This window comes from Panthera onca, chromosome C2 (genome assembly GCF_046562875.1).
Source record: "Panthera onca isolate mPanOnc1 chromosome C2, mPanOnc1 haplotype 2, whole genome shotgun sequence".
In the NCBI taxonomy this organism is placed as follows: Eukaryota; Metazoa; Chordata; class Mammalia; order Carnivora; family Felidae; genus Panthera; species Panthera onca.
Window position 1 is genome coordinate 126,785,887 of NC_138347.1, and position 27,077 is coordinate 126,812,963.

General features: G+C 33.6%; 1 protein-coding gene and 1 pseudogene across 3 annotated transcripts in view; both read left to right on the forward strand.

The window, feature by feature from the left end:
• STAG1 (STAG1 cohesin complex component) overlaps nucleotides 1-27,077 on the forward strand; it is a 401,929-nt gene that overhangs the window by 319,681 nt on the left and 55,171 nt on the right. For all 3 annotated transcript variants that reach the window (XM_060638731.3, XM_078432318.2, XM_060638735.3), the window contains 5 exons: nucleotides 7,554-7,646; nucleotides 7,752-7,841; nucleotides 7,987-8,190; nucleotides 9,398-9,468; nucleotides 11,241-11,328. In XM_060638731.3, coding sequence (XP_060494714.1) covers nucleotides 7,554-7,646; nucleotides 7,752-7,841; nucleotides 7,987-8,190; nucleotides 9,398-9,468; nucleotides 11,241-11,328 — 546 coding nt within the window. The remainder of the gene's footprint in view (nucleotides 1-7,553; nucleotides 7,647-7,751; nucleotides 7,842-7,986; nucleotides 8,191-9,397; nucleotides 9,469-11,240; nucleotides 11,329-27,077) is intronic.
• Nucleotides 621-7,278, forward strand: LOC132684098 (large ribosomal subunit protein uL6 pseudogene; annotated as a pseudogene).

Genomic DNA, 27,077 nt, shown 5'->3' on the forward strand with positions numbered 1-27,077 from the left:
GTCTTAAATATTTGAAAATTTTGATGGTATATGTATGCATAAAAACATGGAATTTCTGTAAAGGATACATGCTATGGTGCTTTGTCATTATATACTGTCTACTGCACTTAGGTTTCAAAAATAGATTCTTTTCTTCCATGTTCCCAAAGCACCTGTACCTGCTTCTGTTCTAGTACTTTAATAATTTTCACATTCATATCTGTTAAAAATGCAGAAAGGCTCTGAAAGCAAACTGCCTAACTTTACTCTTCCATTTAGCAACTATTTAATCTTCAGATAGTTGATTATTTTCTTTGTGTGTTAATTCTCTTATTTGTAATATGGGGCTAATAATGCAAGTTTTATTGGTTATAAAGATGAATTGAGATAGTCATTGATGGAAAGACCAGCTCTGGTGGTGTGCAGAGGTAGGTAATTTCTCTCTACAAAAAAAGAAAAAATGAAACTGCAAAATTTGTCAAAAAAAAACTTATCAAAGAGCTCTGGAAGTTCACCAGAGATAAAAAAACAAATTGAAGGATTTGTTTTTGAAAAGCTGCTAAAGCTTCAGGTAAAAGCAACAGGAGTCTGCTGCCTTCTTGCCTGGGATTATAATGCACACACACCCATCCACAAAGTTGATGTCGTGTTACCAGAGTGGTACTGTCTGCAAAAAACAGCAGCTTTGCTTGCAGAGGGGGCAGACTCAATATGGTACAAATGGCAAAAGTCCAGAGCTTTGTGAACTAAAAATGGCAAACATGGTAGAAACAAACAAGGAAAACCCACAGCTGTGATATTCAGAGGTTGTGGTCCCAGATGGGAAGAACAGTGGACCAGCCAAGAATCTAAAAAATCCTGGAAATGAAAAAGCCATAAAAGGGTGAGATGAGCTCTCCATACATCACTGGCTGACTGAGAAACCTGAGAAAACCCAATGGAAAATAAAAGTCAAAGCAAACTTAGGTATTAGCTGGACTTTTTTTTTTTATTAAGTTTTTTATTTTAATTCCAGTACAGTTAAAATACAGTGTTATATTAGTTTCATATGTACAATATAGTGATTCAGGAATTCTGTACATTACTCAGTGCTCATGATGATAAGTGTACTCTTTAATCCCCAAATGCCCCACCCACCTCCCCTCCGGTAACCATCAGTTCCTTCTCTATAGTTAAGAGTTTGTTTCTTGGTTTGTGTGTGTCTCTTTTTATTTTCCTTTGCTCGTTTGTTTTGTTTCTTAAATTCTACCTATGAGTAGGATCATATGCTATTTATCTTTGTCTTGACTTATTTCACTTAGCATTATACTCTCTGGCTCCATGCATGTCATTGCAAATGTCAAGATTTCATTCCTTTTTATGGCTGCATAATATTCCATTGTGTATGTATACAGTATCTTCTTTATCAATTCATCTACCAGTGGACATTGGGCTGCTTCCATAATTTGACTATTTTAATAATGCTCCAATAAACATAGAGTTGCATGTATCCCTTTCAGTTTGTGTTTTTGTGTTTTTTGCATTTTACCCAGTATTGCAATTACTAGATTGTGGAACAGTTCTATTTTTACCTTTTTGAGGAATGTCCATACTGTTTGCCACTGTGGCTGCACCAGTTTGCATTCCTACCAACAGTGCATGAGTGTTCCTTTTTCTCCACATCCTCGCCAACACTTGTTGTTTCTTGAAGAAGTGGCTGATCTTTGAATATACTTTCTAACCCAGGTCTCAGAGGGGAGAAGCCTTATATGTTGGAAGTATTTAAGCACCAACTCTGCCCAAATCATTGATTGACCAGGAATCTATTGAAATACTGAAAACTCTTAGGAAACAGGCTTTAAAACAAAAATAATGAAAATTCTAAGCAGAGGCCACATACATCATGGGAGAGACAGATTATATATACATTTCAGGTTTAAGATTACTTTTTTAAGTAATGAAACTCAGAAAAATCAGTTAAAAATCCATAATTGCTTCACCATATTACCTAAAAGTGTTGGCTCTTCCAGAAAAATTACAGCCATGCAAAGAAACAGTAAAATGTGACCATACTCTGGGTGAAAAAAGCAGACAATAGAAATGGCTTCTCATTAGGCCTAATTATTGGATTTAGCAAATACTTCAGAAAATACGTTGAAAGAATTAAAGGAAAATATGTTCAAATAATTACAGGAAAATATGATAACAGAAATAAGGAATCTTAATAATGAAAAAACTTAATGGAAATTCTAGAGTTGAAAAGTACAATGACATTTCAAATTCATTCTTTGGGTTTAACAGCACATTTGAGATGACAAGAAACATCCTACATGAACCCAGATTAATAAAAATCATTCTGAAGAACAGAGAGTAAAGAAGACTGAAGAAAAATGAACAGAGCCTGAGAAATATGTGAAACAATATTAAGTGCATCAAGTTTGTATAATGAGAGTTCCAGAAAGAAAGGAGAGAAAGAGGAAAGAAAAACACTTGAAGATATAATTGCCAAAAACTTCCCAAATTTGGTGAAAAACATAATCCACAGATAAAGAAGCTTCACAAAACTCAAGTAGTGTAAACACAAAAGATTCATCTCTGGACAGGATAGTCACTGTTGAAAGCCAAAGACAAAAAAAATCTTGAAAGCAGCAAGAGGAAAAACATGTCATGTAGAGGGCAATTGTAATAAGATTACTAATTAATTTTTTATAAGAAACAGTAGAGGCCAGAAGACTGACAGAATGAAATATTCACTGAAAGAAAAGAAAATTGCCAACCAAGAATTCTAAATCCAGTAAAATTACCTTTCAAATATGAAGGTGAATTAAAAACATCCCCAGATAAATGAGAATTTAGAGATATGTTGCTGGAAGACCTGCCTCAGAAGAAATACTGAAAGAAGTCCTTTAAGCTATAAAGAGTAATACTGGATGTTAATTCTAATTCATAGGAAAGAATGAAGAGCACCAGAAATAGTAACTATGTGGGTGGCTATAAAAGGCCATGTATATTAATATATCTTTTTTTCCTCTTCTTTAAAGGGATGTAAGATTAATAAAAGCAATAATTATAGCACTAAAGCATTAAGATTATAAGATATGCAGATATATGTGACAGCAATAACACATATATAATAACACACATAATAAAATAAGGGTAAAGGAAATGGAATTATATCGGAGCAAAATTGTTGTATTTTGCTGTAACTCAATATTAATCTAAAGTTGATTATAGTAAACTAAAGAAGTATATTATAATCCCTAGAGCAACTACTGATACCCAAAGAAAATGAAAGCAAAATCAACAAATAAATTATAATAGTATACTAAAAAATGTTTAACTCCAAAAAACATAGTAAAGAAGGAATGCACAAAAAAAGATGAGACGTATAGATAGCAAAATGGCTGACATAAATGCAACCATATCAAAGCTTACATTAAATATGAATGTACAGAGATCCAAAAAGTAAAAATAGAGAAAACTATGGACTGGCTATGGAAAGATAGTAAGGAGTTATTGTTTAATTTTGTTGGAGATGGCAAGTTTTATTCTTAAGTCTTCATCTGTTAAAAACATACACTGAAATATTTATGGGTGAAGTGAAATGATATACCAAGAATTTGCCTTAAAATGCTACAGGAAATTAAAGTCTTTAGGAAATTAATGAAGTAATAGTGACAGAATGAGTACTTTTTAAATTTTTCCAAAATAAAAGTTTTAAAAACTTTATGTGTTGTTCCAACTTTAACTGAGCCCTTTCAGGCTAAACATTTCTTACCCTTTTGACTTGTGTTAATCATTTTTTAAGCACCTTCTTGCTTTCTCAACAAGTTCACTTCCTACTATTGCTATGTAAAAAAATTACTTTAAAACTTAGAGACTTAATAAGGCTTTATAGTCTCATACAGTTTCTGTGGGTCAGAAACTTGGGAGTGCCTTAGCTGTTCTTTTGGCTTAAGGTTTCTTATAGGTTTGCATTTAAGATGTTAGTCAGGGCTTTAGCCTCTGAAGATTTTATTGTTATTTTACTGCTTCTATAAATGGCTTAACTTACATGACTGGCGAGTTAGTGTTGATTGTTAGTGGGAGGCTTTAGAGCCTCACCATGTGGACATCTCAGTAGGACTGTTTGAGTGCTTTCAGGACATGGTTGCTACCCCCTCCCCCTGCTCCCAGAGTGAATGATCAAAGTGAGAATAAAGCAGAATGAATGAACCAAAGGAAAGTAAGGTAGACTTCTGTGTCTTTTATGATCTAGTTCTCAAAAGTCACACAACATCATTTCCACAATCTCCTATTGATTACACATGTCAGCCTTAGTCACTGTGGGAAGAGACTGCAAGGGCATGAATACCAGGAAGGAGTTACTGGGTGTCACTTGACGGCTGATTCTTACATTACCCTAGCATGGGAATCTCCAAGAAGCCCTGGTTCCTTTTAATAGAGTAGTATTTAAAGTTAAAATCTTGTCCCTAAGAGTACTCACTGTCAATTGATTATTATTTCTGATAGGCATTTTGAGTATACAGAGCTAAAAATATATATGTATATATTTCTCTGTATATATCCATATATACTAAATTACACATTTATGTTGATATTTATGACTTAAATTTAGCATAACAAGGTTTTTCCCTCTTTGATTTTGTATGTTTTTTCTTTTATTTTTTGGAAATATGTAAAACATTTATGTAGTTAAAAGGTGAAAAACATGTAAAAATATACATTCAGAGGAGTATTACTCAGCAATCAGAAAGAATGAAATCTTGCCATTTGCAACAACATGGATGGAACTATAGGGTATTATGCTAAGTGAAATTAGAGAAAGACAAATATCATATGACTTCACTCATACATGGAATTTAAGATACAAAACAGATGAACATAAGGGAAGGGAAGCAAAAATAATATAAAAACAGGGGACAAAACATAAGAGACTCTTAACTATAGAGAACAAACTGAGGGTTGCTGGTGGGGTTGTGGGTGGGGGAATGGGCTGGCTAAATGGGTAAGAAGCATTAAGGAAGACACTTGTTGGGATGAGCACTGGGTGTTATACATAGGGGATGAATCACTGGAATCTACTCCTGAAAACTTTATTGCACTATATGCTAACTAACTTGGATATAAATTTAAAAATTTTTTAAATAAAAAAACATTCAGAGAAGTCTTCGATACACGTTTCTCCCTCCTACCAGTAACCATTTTTATTTGTTTTCAGATTATCCTTTCAGTGTTTCATTTTACAAGTATAGGTAAATGCATGTACTCCATCCTCCTTTCTCTCACTTACCCCCAAAAGATAGTATATTTTGTACAGTGTCTGTACCTTACATTTTTTATTTAACAGTATATCCTAGATATCACTCCATAACTGTATTTGGAGATCTTTATTTTTTTATGGCTGCATAATATCCATTATGTGGGTACACTACTGAGAGTCTTTTGGGTTGTTGCCAGCCTTTTACTATTAGAAATAATGTGTAGTGAATAATCTTGTGTCATTTCATACTTGTACCATGTGTGTTGGTGGGGTAGATTGCTTCAAAGTGAGATCATTAGATCAGAGGAAAGATAGGTATACAGTTTTGTTAGATACTGGCAAAGTCTCCCTTCATACGTGGTATTCCATTTTTACCATCCCATCAGAGATACTGTGAGGATTAACTGAGTTCGTGCATGTAGACTGCCTAACATGATTACTCAATCAAAGACAGCTTTTTCCCTAAAATCAATATTCTTAGACCTTTCATACATTATCAAATGAATTTCAAGACTTCTCAATACCCTGAATACATTCCTAGATGTATATTCCACTTTATATGTAGTCCTTTTTATTACTTTGTGCAGAACTAAATACATACTTGGTAAATCATTCCAGAGTGATTATTTTGTATTTTAAGAGGTAGAAAAACAATATTAAGTTCCTGGAAGAAGAATCAGATAGGAGGCCCTATTCTTTCACATTCTCAAACATCTGTGAGAATGAAGACCATTCTCAGCAAACTATCAACATTCCAAAAAATGTTGACATCGCTCTGAAGGGATGCACTACTATTGTGAAGGATGCCAGACAAACCCTTCAAAGAGACTCAGTCTCCTTGGAAAGAAAAAGAAGAGGCTCCAAGTTGACAAATGGTGGGCAAATAGAAAAGAAATGGCTCTGGTTCGCATTATCTGTAGTCATGTACAGAACATGATCAAGGGCGTTACACTGGGCTTCCATTACAAGGGAGGGTCTTTGTATGCTCACTTCCCCAACAACATTGTTATTCAGGACAGTGGTTCTCTTGTTGAAGTCTGAAATTTCTTGAGTGAAAAATACATCTGCAAGCTTCGGATGAGGCCAAGGTGTTGCTTGTTGAGTATCTCAGGCCCAGAAAGATGAGTTAATTCGTTAAGGAAATGACAGTGAACTTGTGTCAGATTCAGCTGCTTTGATTCAGAAAGCCACAACAGTTAAAAACAATATCAGAAAATGTTGGGATGGTATCTGTGAAAAAAAAAACAGTTCAGCAGCCTGATGAATAAGATCTAAGTTTTCCAGGGGTGCCTGGGTGATTCAGTCGGTTAAAAGTCAGCTCTTTTTTTTTTTTTTTTTCCTAGTTTATTTATTTATTTTGAGAGAGAGAGCGTGTGCACACCAGTGTGAGCAGAGGAGGGGCAGAGAGAGGGAAAGAGATAATCCCGGTGTCAGTGTAGAGCCTGATGCAGGGCTTGATCTCAAGAACCATGAGATCATGACTTGAGCCTGAATGCTTAAGTACAGTTAATTTACTGATCCACCTAGGCATTCCAGGCATCTAACTTAATGCTTAAGATTCTCTCTCTCCTTCTCCCTCTGCACCTCCCCGCACTCTCTCACTCTCAGACAATAGAAAAGATGTCCCAGCTACAGAAACAGCAAGGTGCCAAATGATTTCTCAGACTTATTTGTGGTATTTTAAAGATACAATAAAAGCTGTATTGATTTTTTTTTTAAATGAGGGTTTACATTTATTAAGTGGTAATTTATATTGGAATGTTTCTGTTTTGTAATACCATTCAACATTATGATCCTAAGTTCCTTCAAGATAAATACAAAATGCAGAATATCTTGGGGAAATGATTATCTTGAGTGCAGAGATATTGTTAGTATATGCGTCAAAAAATAAGTGAAAATTTATTAGCTGCTGATAATATAAAAGCATTACTTTCTAAAGTATTTTCAGAAAAGTGTATTTAACATAGGGGAGATTACTGTTAACATATTGAGGTTAAAACTCTGGAAAAATTGTTTCACCATTAGTTCTAATATTTTTATGTTGATAATTGGTTTTATAGAAGTGTTTGTTTTTGTTTTTATTTAACCTAAACAAGTAGTAATTTATCTAAATTTGGGTGATTCTTAAATAAGTAGTTATTTCATAAAGTAATACTGCATGTTAACTAGAAATAAGCGTAAAACTAGAGATATTTGTTTTAGTAGTTTGTTAAGCTCCTCTGAAAATTCTCGGGTACGTTATCTGCCAGTGCTTCATTGTTCTGTGTAACATTCTAGATTTATAAATTAGTATGTGACATTATGTTCTTTACCCATTTAAATTTATTTCTAGGTGCTAACTGCCAAAGAGAGAAAAACTCAAATTGATGATAGAAACAAATTGACTGAGCATTTTATTATCACACTTCCTATGTTGCTATCAAAGGTATAGTTTCATTTACATTTCTGTGCTAATATGCCACTGAGTTTGCTTATTACACTGAACTATTAAAGTAGTCACTTCTTTTTTCTTTGCTTCTCTTCCTTCTAGTATTCTGCAGATGCAGAGAAGGTAGCAAACTTGCTACAAATCCCACAGTATTTTGATCTAGAAATTTATAGCACAGGTAGAATGGAAAAGGTAAGACACTGTGAAATTGAAATTCTATTATAGTCAGTTTAATTAACTAGATTATTTCATTTCATGTAATCTATAGGCTTATAATTTGACAGATGCTTATTTTTATTAATCTAAATATCATAGTTTTTTTTTTTCCCCTCCTCAGCATCTGGATGCTTTATTAAAACAGATTAAATTTGTTGTGGAGAAGCATGTAGAATCGGATGTTCTAGAAGCCTGCAGTAAAACCTATAGCATATTATGCAGTGAAGAGTATACCATCCAGAACAGAGTTGACATAGCTCGAAGTCAGCTAATTGACGAGTTTGTAGATCGATTCAATCATTCTGTGGAAGATCTACTGCAAGAGGTCTGTTTTAAAGTTAATGTGTATATATGTGATAATTTTGGCTAATAGTTATTCAGAGTTGTTGAATGTGTAAATTGTTTCCATTTTAAAGTAAAATCTAGTAGAATTCCCTACCTCTTTCAGATCTTAGCATTATTGCAGCTCTTCATCCTGTAAAGATTAGCCTTGGTTATACTTTATTTTAAACACCTATTCATAAAAGCTAAATTTTTTCTCTTTTAAGAAATACCTTTTTAAAGTCTGGCTTTTCTTAATTCATTTTTTCATTTTTTATTCCTGGAACCTAAATTACATTTTAATATTATTCAACTCCTATAATGTGCTAATGAATACAACATTAAAATTAAGTGTACTTACAAGGAACAGCCACTCACCAGTGGTGTGCCCAGGATAGCAGCAGACCTCTCCCAACTGTTTTTTTTTTTTTTTTTTTTTTTTTTTTTTTAAATGTTTATTTTATTTTTGAAGGTGAGAGAGTGAGCATGACCAGAGGAGGGGCAGAGAGAAAGAGGGAGACAGAGGATCTGAAGCCCCGACATGGGGCTCGAACCCAAAACTGTGAGATCATGACCTGTGTTAAAATCAAGAGTCTCACACTTAATCAACTGAGCCACCCAGGCACTTCTCCAGCTGGTTATTTTTATAATTATTTTTTTGATTCCCATTTCTTGCCCTCTTCCTCCAATCATTGTAAGGCAATTTGGAACCCCCACAGATTTCTGTGCTTTGATGGCCAGACTGATAGGATTTTCTTTTTAATCCATGTAACCAATTTTTCCAACTTCTAATTTTTAATTTTAACTTCTGAGTTTTATCAACCATTTTTTATTTTTCATTGTGATTTTGAGCTACCAAAGGAACTGACAGTAAAATCTTTGAAGTAACCATTAAAATCTTTAAAGCACGTACCTTTTCACTCAGCAGTTTCAGTGAACTTATGCTAAAGTATTAATCAAAAAAATGTACAAAGTTAACATTTATGACATTGTTTAAAATGCAAAAAATGGTTATCTCTGGGTATTACAATTATGGCTGTTATTTTTTATTTTTTTGCTTATTTGTACCTTGTTTTTTACCAACAGTGAATATGTACTCTTTATATAATAAAAAAGAATTCTTTTAGGCAGTAAGCATTAACAGACTTTCGTGTGAATTTGAGGGTAAGTAAAGTTATGGTAATGAAGTGATGTCTTTTTTTTATTTATAGGGAGAAGAAGCTGATGATGATGATATTTACAATGTTCTTTCTACATTAAAGCGGTTAACCTCTTTTCATAAGTACGTCATTTTATTTAGATTTAGTTAATAACATATTAGCCAACGTAAAATAGACTGTTTTGATAATATTTGACATCTGTATAACAATGGAAAATTTTAGACAAATATAGAGATGTTATGATTTTTCTACTATTCAGATTTTCTCTCTATAAATTATTGGTTTTTATTATTTGATTATTTAAGGAGTAAGATTTATCATTCAAGTGTAACAAATGTACACTGTACACTGTAAAAGTTTGTTAATCAATATTATTAACACATTAGATGGGCTTACTCTATAAGCTAGAGGTTTTTTTTTTTAATTTTTTAATATTCATTTTTGAAAGACAGAGACAGAGCATGAGTGAGGGAGGGGCAGAGAGAGAGACAGAGACACAGAATCTGAAGCAGGCTGCAGGCTCTGAGCTGTCAGCCCAGAGCCCAATATGGAGCTCAAACTCCTAAACCTTGAGATTATGACCTGAGCCGAAGTCGGACACTTAACCAACTGAGCCACCCAGGCGCCCCATAAGCTAGGTAGAGTTTTATAGGTATAATTTTCAATTGATAGCTTTTAGAAATCTTAATAAGAAAAAAATTTGGGAGGAAGCCATGAAAGTTCATCTAAGTGTCATTTTCAAATTGTAATTTACATGTCCCTTGTTAATGAAGTGTGTTTGCTCCATAAAGAAAGGAAAATAAAGATCTTTGTTGTCTAAAGAATGTTTAAGTGTAGCCCTTACATTAATGAACACTTCAGATTTCAAAAGCAATGTCTAAAATCTAAGACTTTTAGATTTTCTTTTTACACAAGTACATTTTTTAGACTTCTATGGAGAAATAAACTCTTAGTTTAAAAAATATTTTGACATTTCAAAATAAAAATTGACAACTAATGTCAAAACTCCTATTTTAAAAAATATTTTGACATTTCAAAATGAAAGTTAACATTCACTGATCTATTTTTAGTAGAACTCATGAGAAAATAAAATGTCAGCATTATTTCAATTAAGAAGCCTATAGCCACACTAAATTTCGAGCTTTGCCATATTTCCTTTCCCCTATTTCTGTCTTTCTTTATCTCTATTTTATGAATACAAATGTCTTTTAAAAATACATATGGGGGAGCCTGGGTGGCTCAGTCGGTTAAGCGGCCCACTTCGGCTCAGGTCATGATCTCGCAGTCAGTGAGTTCAAGCCCTGCGTCGGGCTCTGTGCTGACAGCTCAGAGCCTGGAGCCTGTTTCAGATTCTGTGTCTCCCTCTCTCTGACCATCCCCCGTTCATGCTCTGTCTCTCTCTGTCTCAAAAATAAATAAACATTAAAAAAAAAATTTAAAAAAAATACATATGTATTTTTATGTTTTGAAATTATGAATGTATTTGTTAAAATGTGTTTTAAAATATACTAGGAAGAATGAAATGGAATACAAGCTTAGGTTGACTATGTAGTAGTAACCTTCATTGAAAGGTGCGAATTTTTATTGTTAATTAGTTTCTTTTAATTAATTCCTAATATCAGCTTACATATTTTGTCTCCTCTCCCCCTTCATCGTCCTTGTCCCTCTTTCCCTTTTCCCTTTTTCTTCCTTTTTCTTTCCTTCCGTCCTTTTTTCTCTACTTCCATCCTCTTTACTTCTTCCTTTCTTTCTGAGTACTTGAACATTTTTTATCCATCTTTTTTGATTCTATAAGAAAATGCAGTTAGTTTATACTTCTGCCTACTCAAACTGAGTTCAGATTTCAATTTTCTTCTACTCTAGAATAAAGTTAATGCATTTTTGTTTATTTTAGTGCTCATGATCTCACAAAATGGGATCTATTTGGTAATTGCTACAGATTATTGAAGACTGGAATTGAACATGGAGCTATGCCAGAACAGGTAGGAGTTTGTTGATATTCCTTCTTTGTCCATTTTAGAAGATGAAGCTTCTCTGAGATCACACAGGATTATTAAAAGCCTTACATAGAAAGTATAATCCTTAAATGCAGATGCCTCTTTTGAGAATTATTGCTATAGTAATTGAATATTACTGGTAGGTGTTCATGATTGGATGTTACTGGTAGGTGTAATATATCTTCAGGTTTGAACAGAAAAAAGTAGAGAAACTTTTTTATAATGTATTTTAAAAATTTAATACTAAAGTAAACATTATTGTTCTTTTAGGAAAAATCCCATTAATTTCCATAGTAGTAACTTCAAAACTTGATTCAGTTTGATGAAAATTCCTAATTATGGCTATATTGTAGGTACTGTTCTAGATATTGATAATGGTAAGCCTGAGTACGGCTTACTTTTTATAGTAGAACCATAGTTAAGTAAACTTGGAGCCTCTATTTAGATTTTAGACCTTTTTGCCTTCATATGTAAGTTGGAATGGAAAGGGCAGGAATTCACCAAATTTCTCTCGTCTGAAAGACACTTAAAATAGTCAATTCTATATGAGAATTAAGTTGTTAATTGTTAATTAACAGTTACAGTTATTACAGTTGTTAATGGTTACATGTAATGTAGTTAATTTTAATTGACAATTACATATAGTTATTGTTACTTAGCAATAACAATCTGTTGTAAGAATTAAGAGTTCTTTTGTATACTGCATATACTCATTCATTAGACCAAAATATCAACCAATAGTGAAGTATAGGTGGTGTTTAGGGGTGGTCTCATGTATTTCCATTTGGTAATGAATGCTTAAATACTAAAGCAGTAAGAATTTCAGCAGGTATAACAATTATGATTTCATATTAAAAGTTAATCACAGAAGTATACTTTCTCATTGTCTGTTTATATTCTCAAGCTGTTCTTTAAAGTTGAAAGGGATAGAGTTGAGGTATTCCTTGTTTTGGTTTCCTCATTTTCCTCAAGAAGATAATGAGAATAGCACATCTCTGTTTCATCTGGGGATTATAATTATGTCAAAATTTATTTTTAATTCACTATACCATCATTTATTGTCGTAGAACTGACTTGTGACTTCTTTGGTTGTCTTCTTTGATTATCTTGGTTTTCTCTTACTTATTTTCTTATTTCTTCCATTTTTAATTTCTTAGAGTAAGAGAACACATACATGTGACATTTGCTTATACTTTGTTACTCTTAACACATACTTTCTTTTTTTTAATTCAAGTATAGTTAACAGAGTGTTATATTAGTTTCAGGTGTACAATATAGTGATTTGACAGTTCTGTATATTACTCAATGCTCATCAAAAGTGTACTCTTAATCCCCTTCACCTCCTTCACCCATCCCCCCACTCACCTCCCCTCTGGGAACCATCAGTTTGTTCTCTAAGGTGAAGAGTCGGTTTTTTGATTTGTCTCTTTTTTTGTTTTGTGTTTCTGTGTTTTGTTTCTTAAATTCCACTTATGAGTGAAATCATGTAGTATTTGTCTTTTTCTGACTGACTTATTTCCCTTAGTATTACATCTTCTCATTCCATCCATGCTGTTGCAAATGTCAAGATTTCATTCTTATTTATGACCCATAATATTCCACTGGTGTGTGTGTGTGTGTGTGTGTGTGTGTGTGTGTGTGTGTGTGTCTGTGTGTGTGTGTGTGTGTGTGTGTGTGTGTGTGTGTATAAACACACATGCATATACATGCATACATACATACCACATCTTCTTTATCCATTTATTTAGTTGATGGATGCTTGGGCTGCTTCCATAATTTGACTATTGTAAATAATGCTGCAGTAAACATAGGGGTGCAAATATTTCAAATTAGTATTTTTGTATTCTTTGGGTAAATACCCAGTAGGAGAATTACTGGATCATTTTTATTTTTTTGAGGAATGCTGCACCAGTTTGCATTCCCACCAGCAGTGCACAGATGTTTCTTTTTCTTTACATCCATGTTTGCACTTGTTGTTTCCTGTTTGATTTTAACCATTCTAACAAGTGTGAGGTGATATTTCATTGAAGTTTTGATTTGCATTTCCCTAGTGATAAGTGATGATGAGAATCTTTTCATGTGTCTGTTGGTCATCTGTGTGTTTCCTTTGGAGAAATGTCTGTTTCTGTCTTCTTCCCATTTTTTAATTGTATTATTTGTTTTTGTGGTGTTGAGTTGTGTAAGTTCTTCATACATTTTGGATACTAACCCTTTCTTTATCAGATATGTCATTTGCAAATATCTTCTCCCATTCCATAGGTTGTCTTTTAGTTTTCTTGATTGTTTTCTTCGCTGTGTAGAAGCTTTTTATTTTGATACAGTCTCAATAGTTTATTTTTGCTTTTCTTTCCCTTGCCTCAGGAAACCTGTCTAAAAAAATGTTGCTGTGGCTGACGTCAGTGAAATTACTGCCTGTTCTCTCTTCTAGGATTTTTATGGTTTCAGGTCTCACATTTGGATCTTTAATCCATTTGAGTTTATTTTTGGGTATGGTGAAAGAAAATGGTCCCAGCCTCTTTCTTTTGCATGTTGTCCAGTTTCCCCAGCACCATTTGTTGAAGAGACTTTTTCCCATTGCATATTCTTGCCTCCTTTGTAAAGATTAATTGACCATAAAATCATGGGTTTATTTTGGTGCTCTCCCTTCTGTTCCACTAATCTATATGTCTGTTTTTGTGCCAGGACCGTACTGCTTTGATTACTACAACTTTGTAGTTTATGTCAAAATCTGGGATTGTCATCCCTTCAGTTTTGTTCTTTTTTTTTTTCAAGATTGTTTTGGCTGTTCAGGATCTTCTGTCACAATTTTAGGATTGTTTTTTCTAGATCTGTGAAAAATGCTGTCGGTATTTTGATAAGGATTGCATTGAATCTGTAGTTTGCTTTGGGTAGTATGGACATTTTAACAATATTGGTTCTTCCAATCCACAATCATGGAATATATTTCTATTTGTGTCGTTAGACATGTCCTTAAAACTTTAATCATGTATATGAAGTTTTAGTGCATCACTACTAGATTGTGCTCTTGTTTGTTTTAGCAATAGAAACTATTTAGCAGTCAGCAGCTCTTAGAAACATGTCTTTAGATACCTACAATTGAAAATCTGGAAAGTATACAGAATTCAACCAGTTCTTCATAAGACCATACAGGCTCACTTTTGTAGATTGCCACTCTGTACTTTAAAATTCAGAGAAAATACCCTTTTTGAGTAAAGATAACAAATAACTACCAGAATGTTTGTGATTGCTTACCTTTAGTTATGCTTAATATTCTGAAGATAATTTAAAATTAATCGTCTAGCAGTTTTGGGTAATTGTATTGTCCATATGCTTGACTGTTTGTTTTCCATGGTAACCGTTTTAACTAGAAGTTTCCTAGTCTTCTGAGTTATTTTTTTTTTCTTTCCTCTTCCACTGATCTCTTTTCTCATGCCAATACTGTTTTAACTATTACAGGTTTAGAATATGTAAGACTGAAGTTTAGAAGAATTTACCTATTTATAATAATCTTTTAACTCAAATTATAGAAGAGTTACATAGAAAAATAAACTCTTATTTCCTTCATCTGATTCATCTATTGTCTCAAGTTTTCCACAGTTGCATACTCGCAAGCTTTCTCACTTTCTCTCTATATATATTATATATTTTATTTTCATATAAATATGCATATGTAACACAGTAATATTCTTTTTTAATGTTTTATTTTATTTTTGAGAGAGAGGGAGACAGTGCACAAGCAGGGTAGGGGGAGAGAGAGAGGGAGACACAGAATCTGAAGTAGGCTCCAGGCTCTGAGTTATCAGCACAGAGCCCAACGCGGAGCTTGAACTCACAAGCTGTGAGACCATGACCTAAGCCAAACTCAGAAGCCCAAACGATGAGCCTCCAGACACCCCTAATGATATTCTTCATAGCAGTTTTCCCCCAGCCCAGAATTCAAGCAATAATAATACATTGCATCCAGTTTTTAATGTCTTTTTTTTTTTTTTTTTTTTTTTTTTTGGTACTTTTAATCTGGAATGCTTTCTTGTTCTTTGTGTTTCATGACATTGACACTTTGAAGATACAGGCTAATTATTTTATAGAATGTACTCAACTGGGGTGACTGGGTGGCTCAGTTGGTTGAGCGTCCGACTCTTGGTTTTTGGCTCAGGTTGTGATCTCAGGGTCGTGAGATCAAACCCCACTTCGGGGCTTAAGAGTCTCTCTCTTCCTCTGTCCTTCTCCCTGGCTTACACACACTCTCCCTGTCTCAAGTTAATAAATATTTAAAAAAATAATAAAAGAATCTCCTCAACTTAGTTTTGTCTAATCTACATGTTTAGATTCATTCATATAATGCATTCTCGGTAGAATGCTACAATAAATGATATTCTGCCCTCAGTGTATCACATCAGGAGGCACATGATGTCATTTTGTTTCCTATTGTGATATTAATTTTGATCACTTTAATAAGGTAGGCTCTGCCAAGTCTGTCCTGTGTAGAGTTTCCATTTTCTTTTTTAATGTGGAAAGATTTCTTAAGAATATTCCTGTTTCTTATCAAACTTTGATATAGTGTTAGCATCCATTTATGATTCTTGCCTCAGTCATTTATTTCTCTCATGGTCACAAATGAAGTAAATAGTGACTTTCCATCATTTATTTATGTCATTTATTTATGTCATTTATTTGTTGGCCCTCTGCTATAAAGAAGAACTTGCCCTTCTTCGTTCATTTATTCATTTTTTAAAATTCATATAGACTCGTGGATTACTACTTTATTCCTATTCTGTCCAGCTGGTTAAAATTGAGTTCTATTGTTAATTTATTTTGGTGTTCAAATTGTTGTAGAATTAGACAGAGGGAGTTGCTTTGAGACCTCCTCCTCCTGTGTGCTTTTAAATATTTTTTTGAACACTTTGGAGCAAGAGTATGGCATCTGGCATCTGTTTGTGTCCTCCCCTATTCTAATGAGTTTTTAACCTACAAAAAGTATTAAAAATTATTACAGTTCTATAACACAGTAAACAATCCACATTTCAGAATTTATTGTAGTATTTCTTTTCTTTTTTTTTTTTTTTTTAAGTTTATTTATTTTGAGAGAGAGAACACCAGCAGGGAAAGGGCAGAGAGAAGAGAGGGAAAGAGAATCCCAAGCAGGCTCTACTGACCGCGCAGAACCTGACGCAGGGCTCAATCCCACGAGGAGTGAGATCATGACCTGAGTCGAAGTCAGTAGTTGGATACTTAACTGACTGAGCTACCCAGGTGCCCCAATTTGTAGTATTTCTTCATATAATTTTTTGTAAAATAAAGGCAAGAAATATTTAAATTCTCCCTATTTTGTTTTGTGATTTTATGCCTATTGCCTGTTGGTGTCCTTGTAAGTTTATACCTTGTTTTAGATAACATCTATCAAAAATAAAATATTAAACTTCTGCTTTAATATATAGTTGCCAGAATTGTCTGAATGGATCCTACAAACTGAAAGCCAATAGAGAACATTTGTGAATTGTTTTGGTAAATATTTGCTATATAACAAGATAGTGAGAGTAAACCCATAAAGAGGAAGGGATTATAATCACAGGTCACTAACTCTGGGCTTCTCAAGGCATCAATAATAGAAATTTTTTTTTGTACTTTTCACATATAGTAATATTTTAAGTCTTTACATGTATACATTTGTTTAAGCCTTATGACAACCCTATAGGATATGTATGCCTTTACTATTTTTATTGATGATGAAACTGAAACATCGAGATACTAAATAACTTGCCTAATGTTACATAGCTGTTGCATATCCACTCAAACGAAGCTTTGAAATTCTTTTCAGTGTCTCTTCACATTTCTTGCTACTAATTTGCTACTGCTGTTTGCTATCCCATCCCTTCTGATGTTTGCCCCATGTCAAACTTTTTTTTTTTTAATCTTTTTATTTTGTCTAAACATCTTTTGTATTTTTTCAGTGGGAATTGTGGGGAGAGATTAAATGCTTGTACTTGATCATCGTGAACTCGTAATCAACACATTTCTTTAGAATGAACATAGGTTGAGTTTAACTTCAGTAACATTATTGCTGTTGGATAGATTATGACTTTCTGTGTAAATAATGCAGTCATACTGTCTTTAGAAGAATGCTGATATGTTCCTTAGAAGACTACACACTTTTTTCCTTGACTGAACTTAGAAATTATTTCAGTTACTCACTTCTGACTATTCCTTGGGCATGTTATATCAAAATTTGGCTACCACCCCCACATACATCCAGATTACCACCTACCTTTTTATTATTGATCAAAAATGTGTTTGAGTGTCAGATCCTAAGGGAGGGAATATTAGAAGCATCCTTAATCTCAAGAGATTTTTATCTTTTAAAAAATTCTACCTCCTCAATATCTCTTTTGCCACCATTGTTTTAGCCCTACTATCATTTTCTTAGTTTAATCCTTCATATTTTCTCTTGTGAATCACAGTAGTAGTTACCTATTTTGTCTTAGTAACCTTAGTTTTAACCTTTTTCTAATCTAGGCTCTGTTCTAGTAATTCTCAACTGTATGTATGTATCAGAAAACCTTATGGAGTTGTTGGATGTTTTATTTTTTGTTTTTAAATACTCACATACTTTCAAATACCATTGTAGACTAATTTGGTGTAATCACTTTAGAAAGTTACTTGTCAAATTCTTATCAAAATTAAAAGCAGATATACCCTTGATTGACATTTATAATTTAGGAATTTAGACTACAGATATATACTTGGAGATGTGTAGAAAGACGTAGGTACAAAGATGTTCATCGTAGCATTACTTATAAAAAATTACAACTTGAAATAATCTAAATTTTGATCAGGAGAGAACCAGTTAGCTTTGGTAGGATAGTTTTGATTCTATGCAGTGCTATGTCACTGTAAATTTTAAAATGTTAATATTATTTATGTTAAATATTCTATGTGAGAAAATTTAATGAAAAAGGCAAGGAGTATAATGGTTATATAAATTTAAAGAGGTGATAAGATTTCAATATACAGACACCTGTTAATTGACAGATTGTATCTGGGATGATACATAAGGAACTGTTGAACAATGGCTTTCTTAATGGAAAACTAGAGATCTGTAGTGTTCAAGAAACTTAGTTTGAATTGTATACCATTATACTGTTGGATATTTCACTATGTACATCAATTGCTTTTTAAATTTAAAAATCTGTTGTTGAGTAATGAATAATTCAAAATTGACATTTGAAAACTATGTACGGTTTAGGGGCGCCTGGGTGGCTCAGTCAGCTGAGTGTCCAACTTAGGCTCAGGTCATGATCTCGCAGTCTGTGAGTTCGAGCCCTGTGTCGGGCTCTGTGCTAACAGCTCAGAGTCTGGAGCCTGCTTCAGATTCTGTCTCCCTCTCCCTGCCCCTCCCCCGCTCATGCTCTGTCTCTCTTTGTCAAAAATAAATAAACACTAAAAAAAAATTAAAAACTATGTACGGTTTATAATAGCACCAAAAAACATGAAATAACTTTGGCATAAATCAACAAAATGTGTGCAAGATCTGTATGCTGAAAACTACAAAACACTAATGAAAGAAATCAAAGATTTTAATAAATGAAGATTATATCATGTTCATGAATTAGAAGACTTAATATTGTTAAGATGTCACTTTTCCCCAAACTGATCTTAGGTTGACTAACACAATTCCATTTAAAATCTCTGCAGGATTTTTTGTAGAAACTGACAACTTGATTCATACAATTTATATTGAAGGGTAGGGGTGCCTGGGTGGCTCAGTTGGTTAAGCGACCGACTTCGGCTCAGGTCATGATCTCACAGTTTGTGAGTTGTAGCCCCGCATTGGGCTCTGTGCTGACGGCTCAGAGCCCGGAGCCTACTTCGGATTCTATGTCTCCCCTCTCTTTACCTGTCCCCTGCTCACGCTCTGTGTCTCTCTGTCTCTCATTAATAAATAAATGTTAAAAAAAATTATATTGAAGGGCAAAATAATTTTTAAAAAGAACAAAGGTAGAATATTCACACTACCTTAAAGACTAAACAGTAACTTTGACAGTGTGGTACTGAAGAAAGGCTAGACGTAGATCAAAGGAGCAGTATAGGGGCGCCTGGGTGGCTCAGTCGGTTGAGCGTCCGACTTCAGCTCAGGTCACGATCTCATGATCTCGCGGTCCGTGAGTTCGAGCCCCGCATCGGGCTCTGGGCTGATGGCTCAGAGCCTGGAGCCTGCTTCCAATTCTGTGTCTCCCTCTCTCTCTGCTCCTCCCCCATTCATGCTCTGTCTGTCTCTCTATCTCAAAAATAAATAAACGTTAAAAAAAAAAATTTTTTTTTAAAAAAACAAAGGAGCAGTATAGAGAATCCAGAAATACATTCACATATATGTGGTAAGTTGATTTTTGACAGAGGTGCTAGGGCATTTCTTTGGAGAAGGGATAACCTTTTTAACAAATGGTTCTAAAATGAATATATATATATATATATATGTATATATATATATATATACACACACACACACACGTATATATATATGGGGAGAAAAAAGAATCTCAGTTCACACTTCATACCATCTACAAAATTAACTCAAAATAGACCTTTAGACCATAAAACTAAATGCACCACCTGTAAGTATAAAACATCTGAAAGTACACACAGGAGAAAATCTTTGTGACCTTTAAGTTAATCAAAGATTTCTTACATACAACATCAGAAGCATGATCCATAATTTAAAAATTTCAAAAATAACACATTCAGCAAAATTAAGCACTTCTGCTCTTGAAAGATAGTGTTAAGAGAATTGAAAATACAAGCATATAAGACCAAAAGATATTTACAAATCACATATCTGATAACACTTGTACTCAAAATGATAAAGATCTCTCAAAATTCAGTGGTAAAAACAACAGATAATTCACCATAGAAGATAGATGACAAACACATGAAAAGCAGCTTATCTCATTAGTCATTAGAGAAATGCAGATTAAAAGCATGATGAGATTTAGAAAGCAGTGGAACTTGTATGTTGCTGGCAGGAATGCACAATGGTACATTCACTTCAGAAAGCAATTTGGCAATTTCTTATAAAGTTAAATACACACTTACCATCTGGCCCAGCAGTCTATCTCCTGAGTATTTATCCAAGAGAAATGAAAACTTAAGTTTTCACATAAAAACTTTTTTTTCACATAAAAACCTATACTGGAATGTGTATAGCAGCTGTATTCATAATTGCCCCAAACTGCAAACAACTCAAATGTCCATCAAGTGGTGAAGGTATAAAAACAAATTATATTATCATCCATACAGTAGAATACTTCTCAGCAATAAAATGGAAGGTATCACTGAACCACTGTCATGCAACAACATGGATGAGTCTCAGTAACATACAGAGTCAAAGAAACCAGATGCACAAAGCTATGTGCTGTACAATTTTATTATACATTTTGGAAGAAGCAAAACTTACAGAGTCAGAAAACAGAAATCCAGAATGGTGCAGGGAGCTGACTACAGAAGAGTATGGGGGAATTTGAAGGATGATGAACTGTTCTATTTCTTGATTGTTTTGATGACTACCTGATGATACATTTGTCAAAACTGCAGAACTGTATGTTGAAAACAGTAAAATATTTTTGTATATAAATTATATCTTGATTTTTTTAATGCACAAGGACAAAAATAAGAGTAATTATTGCTCATACTTAATGAAGTCCATTTCAAAGCCTGACCAATGTATATTTTGAAGTTTAGAAAGCCCCGGACCAAAATGCAACCATAAGAACAAAAGAAAACATTTATCACATGGTGGAAATTTCAGAACCAAGAGCCTTAGGTAGAAAAGTTTGATATAACCTTCATTCTTATTTTTCAGCTCTCTAGCAAAGTTATATATAATGGCTGCCGATATTATTTAAATTAAAATTAGTTGTTTAAAACGATTATTGGACTGTTTTTGTTGACTCTAAATCTTCAGGGGTGCAACATGAAAATTTCTATTTTTTAATCTTCATAGATCCTTCAGAAGCATGGCTAGAGTGAAGTACATCTGCTCTCTTAGAAGACAACATATAGTGTTATACCATGTTTTAAAAGTTCAAAAACTAGAAAAATCAAACAGTGTATTTTCCAATGATATGTATATGTGATAAAACTATTTTTTTAAGAGCCAGGACATGATATATATGAAATTTAGTAGAATGGTTTGCCAGTCTTAAGGAATAGGGGAAGAGATCATAGATGGATACCAAATTATTGATATCATAGTAGTTCTTAAATTTGGTAGTCTGTTCATAGGTTAATTTTATTATTATGCTTTATAATACAACTATTTTGAAGTATCAAATATTACATTAAAATATCTTAACAAAGAACAAATGGAAGCACTTTTCTTTGTTCTTGCAAATGGGATATTTTTGAAACACCTGATCATGTTACTCTTCTGTTCAGATATGAACATGTTACTATCTGTGCATTACCTAGCATTCTTAGGATAACACCCAGATTTTTTTGTCATACTGAGGTGACCATGTTGTTGTCCACAAACAAGTGTACTTTTGAAAGTGAAAAGGAGTACTGTTAATAATTATTCCAAGACGTAGGCATAAACCAGGATATATAGTCACTCTTTTATAAGGCCCTTTGTGATTTGGTTTTTGCTGATCTAGCCTCAGTATATGCTTATATTTACTCTGTATCAGACTGTTCACAGTTTATTGGTGAGGCTTTTTTTTTGAAATTGCTTTTTCTTCAACTTACATTGTCCCTTTGTTGCCAGGTTAAATCTTACATCTTTCTTTAAAGATTTAGTATATACACTTCTGCTTCTCTAGAAAGTTTTTCCTAACCATATTACTCTTCCTGGCTAAGACAGGAGTCCTTCTTCTTGCCCCTTAACACCTGACCCTGCATGTGTACACTTAGTCAAACCAGGTACTAAATTGTTACAGTTGAAACTTATTTTCCATCTAGATTATTCTCTAAGATCAGGTAATATATTTGTTTTAAGCTCCTAGTCTAGCAGAAGACTTGGATACTGAGTAAAACATCTGTTAGAAAAACAGAGCTCTTATTTTTCAGACTACAGTTTTAAAATGCCATACAATTGTATCTCTGATTAGTTTTTATATGCCTCTCTTAAATAACCTTTCTTTATGTTTCCCCATCTTTTTGTTGTGTTAATTTTATTTTTTTTTTGTTTTTATAGTAAAAAACACATAACATGAAGTCTACTCTCAACAAATTTTTAAGTCTCTAGTACACTATTGTTAACTATAGGTACAATGTTGTATGGCAGATCTCCAGTTTCATTTTACTTTTTAAGTTCTTTATATTAATGTTCTTAAGCTTATGTCATTTGTTGCAGTAATTTACCAATGGGAATTTTTAATTTTATTATATCTTGTTGTCTGGTATATAAATATTCTTTACATAATCAGAATTATCAGTTTTTTGTTTGATGTCTTACTTGGAAAGCCTTCCCACACGTTTCTAAGTCATTTAAATATTCACTTCTTTTTTTTCTTGTGTTTTAATAGTGTTATTTTTTATAATGTTTAGGGGGGGCACCTGTGTGGCTCATTCGGTTAAGCATCTGACTCTTGGTTTCAGCTCAGGTCATGATCTCATGGTTCATGAGATCAAATCCCACAAAAAGAGGGATTCTGTCTCTCTTTCTCTCTGCCCCCGCCCCACTTGCACTTTCTCTTTCTCTCAAAATAAATAAACTTAAAAAAAAAATGTTTGGAATCTATTTGCATAAATTATTCATTTTACTTTGAATATGTTTTTAAGTGACTATTCTTCTCTTGGAATTATGAATGTTCCCTACTTTCACCATTTTATGTGGACCAAAATTCTGTCTCCACTAAGTATTATGTTATGGTTTCTTAATGATTTAGGAATGGTTGAGATGTTGTATATGTTGTTTGGACAATTGTTTGCTTGTATTACTAGAGAATTTCAAGGTCAGTAGCAGAAATTGCTAATTGGATCTTTCAAGCTGATCAATGACATGAAAAGTGGCAAGATCTTTTTTGATGTTAAAACCTACATTGTTTCGGAAGAAAAGGCTAGTACACATGAACTGTTTAAGAGTAGGCCTAAGGTTGTATGATGTGAATGCCTTGGCAGTGTCCTTTTCACTATATGCCAAACCCTCTTTTGGAGATCACTATGAAGAAATCTCACTAAAAGAGATTATAATATTCCACACTGGACCTTATCATTGACATATCACATTTTTCTTCATACTCTTCCTTGTTTTAAAAAAATTTTTTTTAACGTTTATTTATTTTTGAGACAAAGAGAGACAGAGCATGAACGGGGGAGGGTCAGAGAGAGAGAGACACAGAATCTGAAACAGGCTCCAGGCTCTGAGCTGTCAGCACAGAGCCCCACGCGGGGCTCGAACTCACGGACCACGAGATCATGACCTGAGCCGAAGTCGGATGCTTAACCGACCGAGCCACCCAGGCGCCCCACTCTTCCTTGTTTTAAATACTACTTGGAACTTATGAGAAAGCTTGACAGCAGAATTCCAGGGTCCAAAACTGTCAAGGATTAATATGCATTAGCCTGGTGTGTAATCCATTCCTTGAGAAGTCTTTTAATTTCTTAGTTGCAGAAGTTAATCTTTTACTATTTGTATTTTTAACTCTTTTTTACTCTTACGATGATTTTTTTTTTTTAATGTATAGTATACTACGGCCACTGGTAATACAATGAATGGGATGATTCTTCATTCTCAAAGCACATGTAGAACTTAGGAATCTTTCTTCTCTATTAAAGAATTATTTGTTACTTATCACTATGACTTGCCTTAATGTTTTTGCTTTTGTTAGCATTTTCTCAAGAAAATTATTACTGCAAACTCTTTGCCATATTGACTATTATTTTTAATTATTATATGGTAAAACTGACCTTTTTTTCTTTTATGTAAAGTTATGAATTTTAACATGTGCATAGATTTATATAATCACCATCACAAGGGATATCACATATCTATTTTTTTCTTCATTCGATCCCTTTATAATTAGATGCTTGCCCTACCTACAACTCCTGCAAACCACTGCTCTGTTTTCCATCACTATGGATTTGTCTTTTTAAGGTTTCCAAATAAATGAAATCATAAAGTGTTGTAACCCTTTAGAACATAAAATCTTTCATTGAGCATAATGTCTTCACTGACCATAATGCCTTTGAGATTAATCCAAATTGTTTGAATCAATAGTTGGTTCATTTTTTAATTAATCGTTGGTTCGATTCTACTCCATTGTGTGGATACAGCCGTTTGTTTTATTCATTCACCTGTTGAAAGGCATTTGGGTTGTTTCCATCTTTTCGCTGTCACAACTAAAGTGAACATATGTGTACAGCTTTTTATATGAACATAAGTTTTCACTTCTCTAAAGTGAATGCCCAAGAGCATAGTTGTAGGTATTAGGGTATCAGTGTGTGTTTGACCTTATTAGAAACTGCCACACCATTTTCCAGTGTCTGCACCATTCTGCATTCCTTCCAGCAACGCGAAAGTCCCATTTGTTCCGCATCCTTAGCAGCGCTTGATTAGTTTTTACTTTAGCCCTCCTTGTAGGTATGTAGTGGTATCTCATTGTGCTTTTAATTAATGTACATTTCCTTAATGCTAATGATGTTAAACATCTTTTCATGTGCTTATTTGCCAGCCTTACATTCTTCTTGGTAAAGCCATGTTGATTATCAATTTGCATCTAAAGACTTTTTTTTAAGGGGATATTGTCACGCATGTTAACCTACTCTGAATATGGTAGAAAAACCAGTATTGGATATGAAAAGCAGACTAGTATGAGGTTGAATTTACTCTCGTGTCATGCATGTAGCCACTAAAAAAATTGATCCTCCAACCCCTTAAAGTCTCTTGCAAACAGAAAAGTGAAACAACCCCAATTTATCCCACAGTCATTATGTGGATTTTCAGTATTTTAAACATGCCCTGTGCATGTAGTTAATATATATCTACACATGTATATATTACGTATGCATAATCATTTTTCTTATTCTATAGTCATATTGTATTTTCCATAAAAATTCAGTTTTTCAAAACATAAACATTCTAGGAGCTTGTCATTTAGTCTTCATTTTTTAATTATTTTTTTAAATAATTTACTTAGAGAAAGCAGGGAAGGGGCAGAGAGGGAAAGAGGGAATCCCAAGCAGGCTCTGCACTGTCAGCACAGAATCTGACATGGGGCTCAAACCCACAAACCATGAGATCATGACCTGAGCAAAAACCAAGAGTTGGACACTTAACTAGCTGAGTCACGCAGGCACCTCCCCACCACCTTTCTTTATTTACATATAATCCTACAGTTCATCTTTAGGATATGTGCTATCATTAGCCAGAAGTTGATTGATTCTCATTAATTCAATCTGTTAATCAAAGATAAAGAGCTGTGGTTCCTTTAAATAGGTAAAAGTAATTATTAAGGAAAAGGGCTAATAAATAATTTTATGTTGATTATGGTAATGCTAACTGCTATAATAGATTAATCTCAATATCTCAGTGGCTTAACACAATAGAAATTTATTCTCACTCTTATAAAATGCAATTAAGGGAAGTGGGGTGTCACTGCACCACCCAGTCATTCAAGGACCCAAGGTCTCCTGGGTCATTGGTATCCTGCTAGCAGATAGGAGAGTAGAAGATAGAATAGGCACTCCTGCTTCTTTACTACTTTTGCCCAGAAGTGTGCAGTATACATTACTGTGTTCTCCCAGGAACAGTGTTAGCTCTTGGAAACAGGAGGCCAGAGGGGTAGGTTTGGAAGAAATTCTTTGTCATCAGCCCTATACTTGATGTATTATTGGAAGACCCTCTCCAGGGAGTCAAGGAAAGGGAGGACTGTGGTCCTCACCAGTTAAAACAATCTCTTTTGGCTTTTTCTGTTTTTTGTTGTTTGTCCTTCTTGTTTCATCTGTCTCTACTACAGAAAAATTAAGTTGCTGAATAAATGATGTCTGGACAAGTTAGTATAACATCACTAGTATGGAGGATAATGATGTAAAGCCAGGAAGAAAGCATTCTAAATTTTCTTTTGAAATGGGATCAGGTATATTGTTATATAATTATACCTGTGAGAAGACAGAATGCTTCCTAGTCAGTGAAAGTGAGCTTTTTATTTTAAAATAATGCAATAGAGCCTTTTTGAAGTAAACTCATGATGAATACTGACATATGAAACAATAAAATGGGGATGCTGTATTTGAAATAGATATTGGAGTGGCCAAGTGTCTGCTTCCCTCATAACCATTTCTAAGATACTTCTGCAAAACTTTGGAACAGTTTGCATAACTTCCTAGTATATAGGTCAATAGAAATGTAGAAGGAAAGGAAATTATATTTGTGATGATTAGGAGAAATGGTAAAATTAAACTATTCTTCAACATTACTTTTTTCTGTATCTTAATTTCCTACTGATAATGTTATTTGTATATTACTTTTCCGGTAGTTTAACAATTCAGGTTGTTTCAAATAAGAATTTTTTTAATATTCTCTTTTCCTTCCACACAAATCACATTACCAGTGTACCTGTATTCTAAATTAGAGGTTATCACAGTATGTCTCAACCAGTACATGTACGCATATTGAGCATTTCCTGAGTATAATGAGGTGATTTCTTTAGCATTAAATGTTCATAACTTGACAGTGTTTCAGTAGTCTTGTTTCTGACATGAGTCAGTCATTTAATTATTACTATGTTTGATAAGATCCTGACATC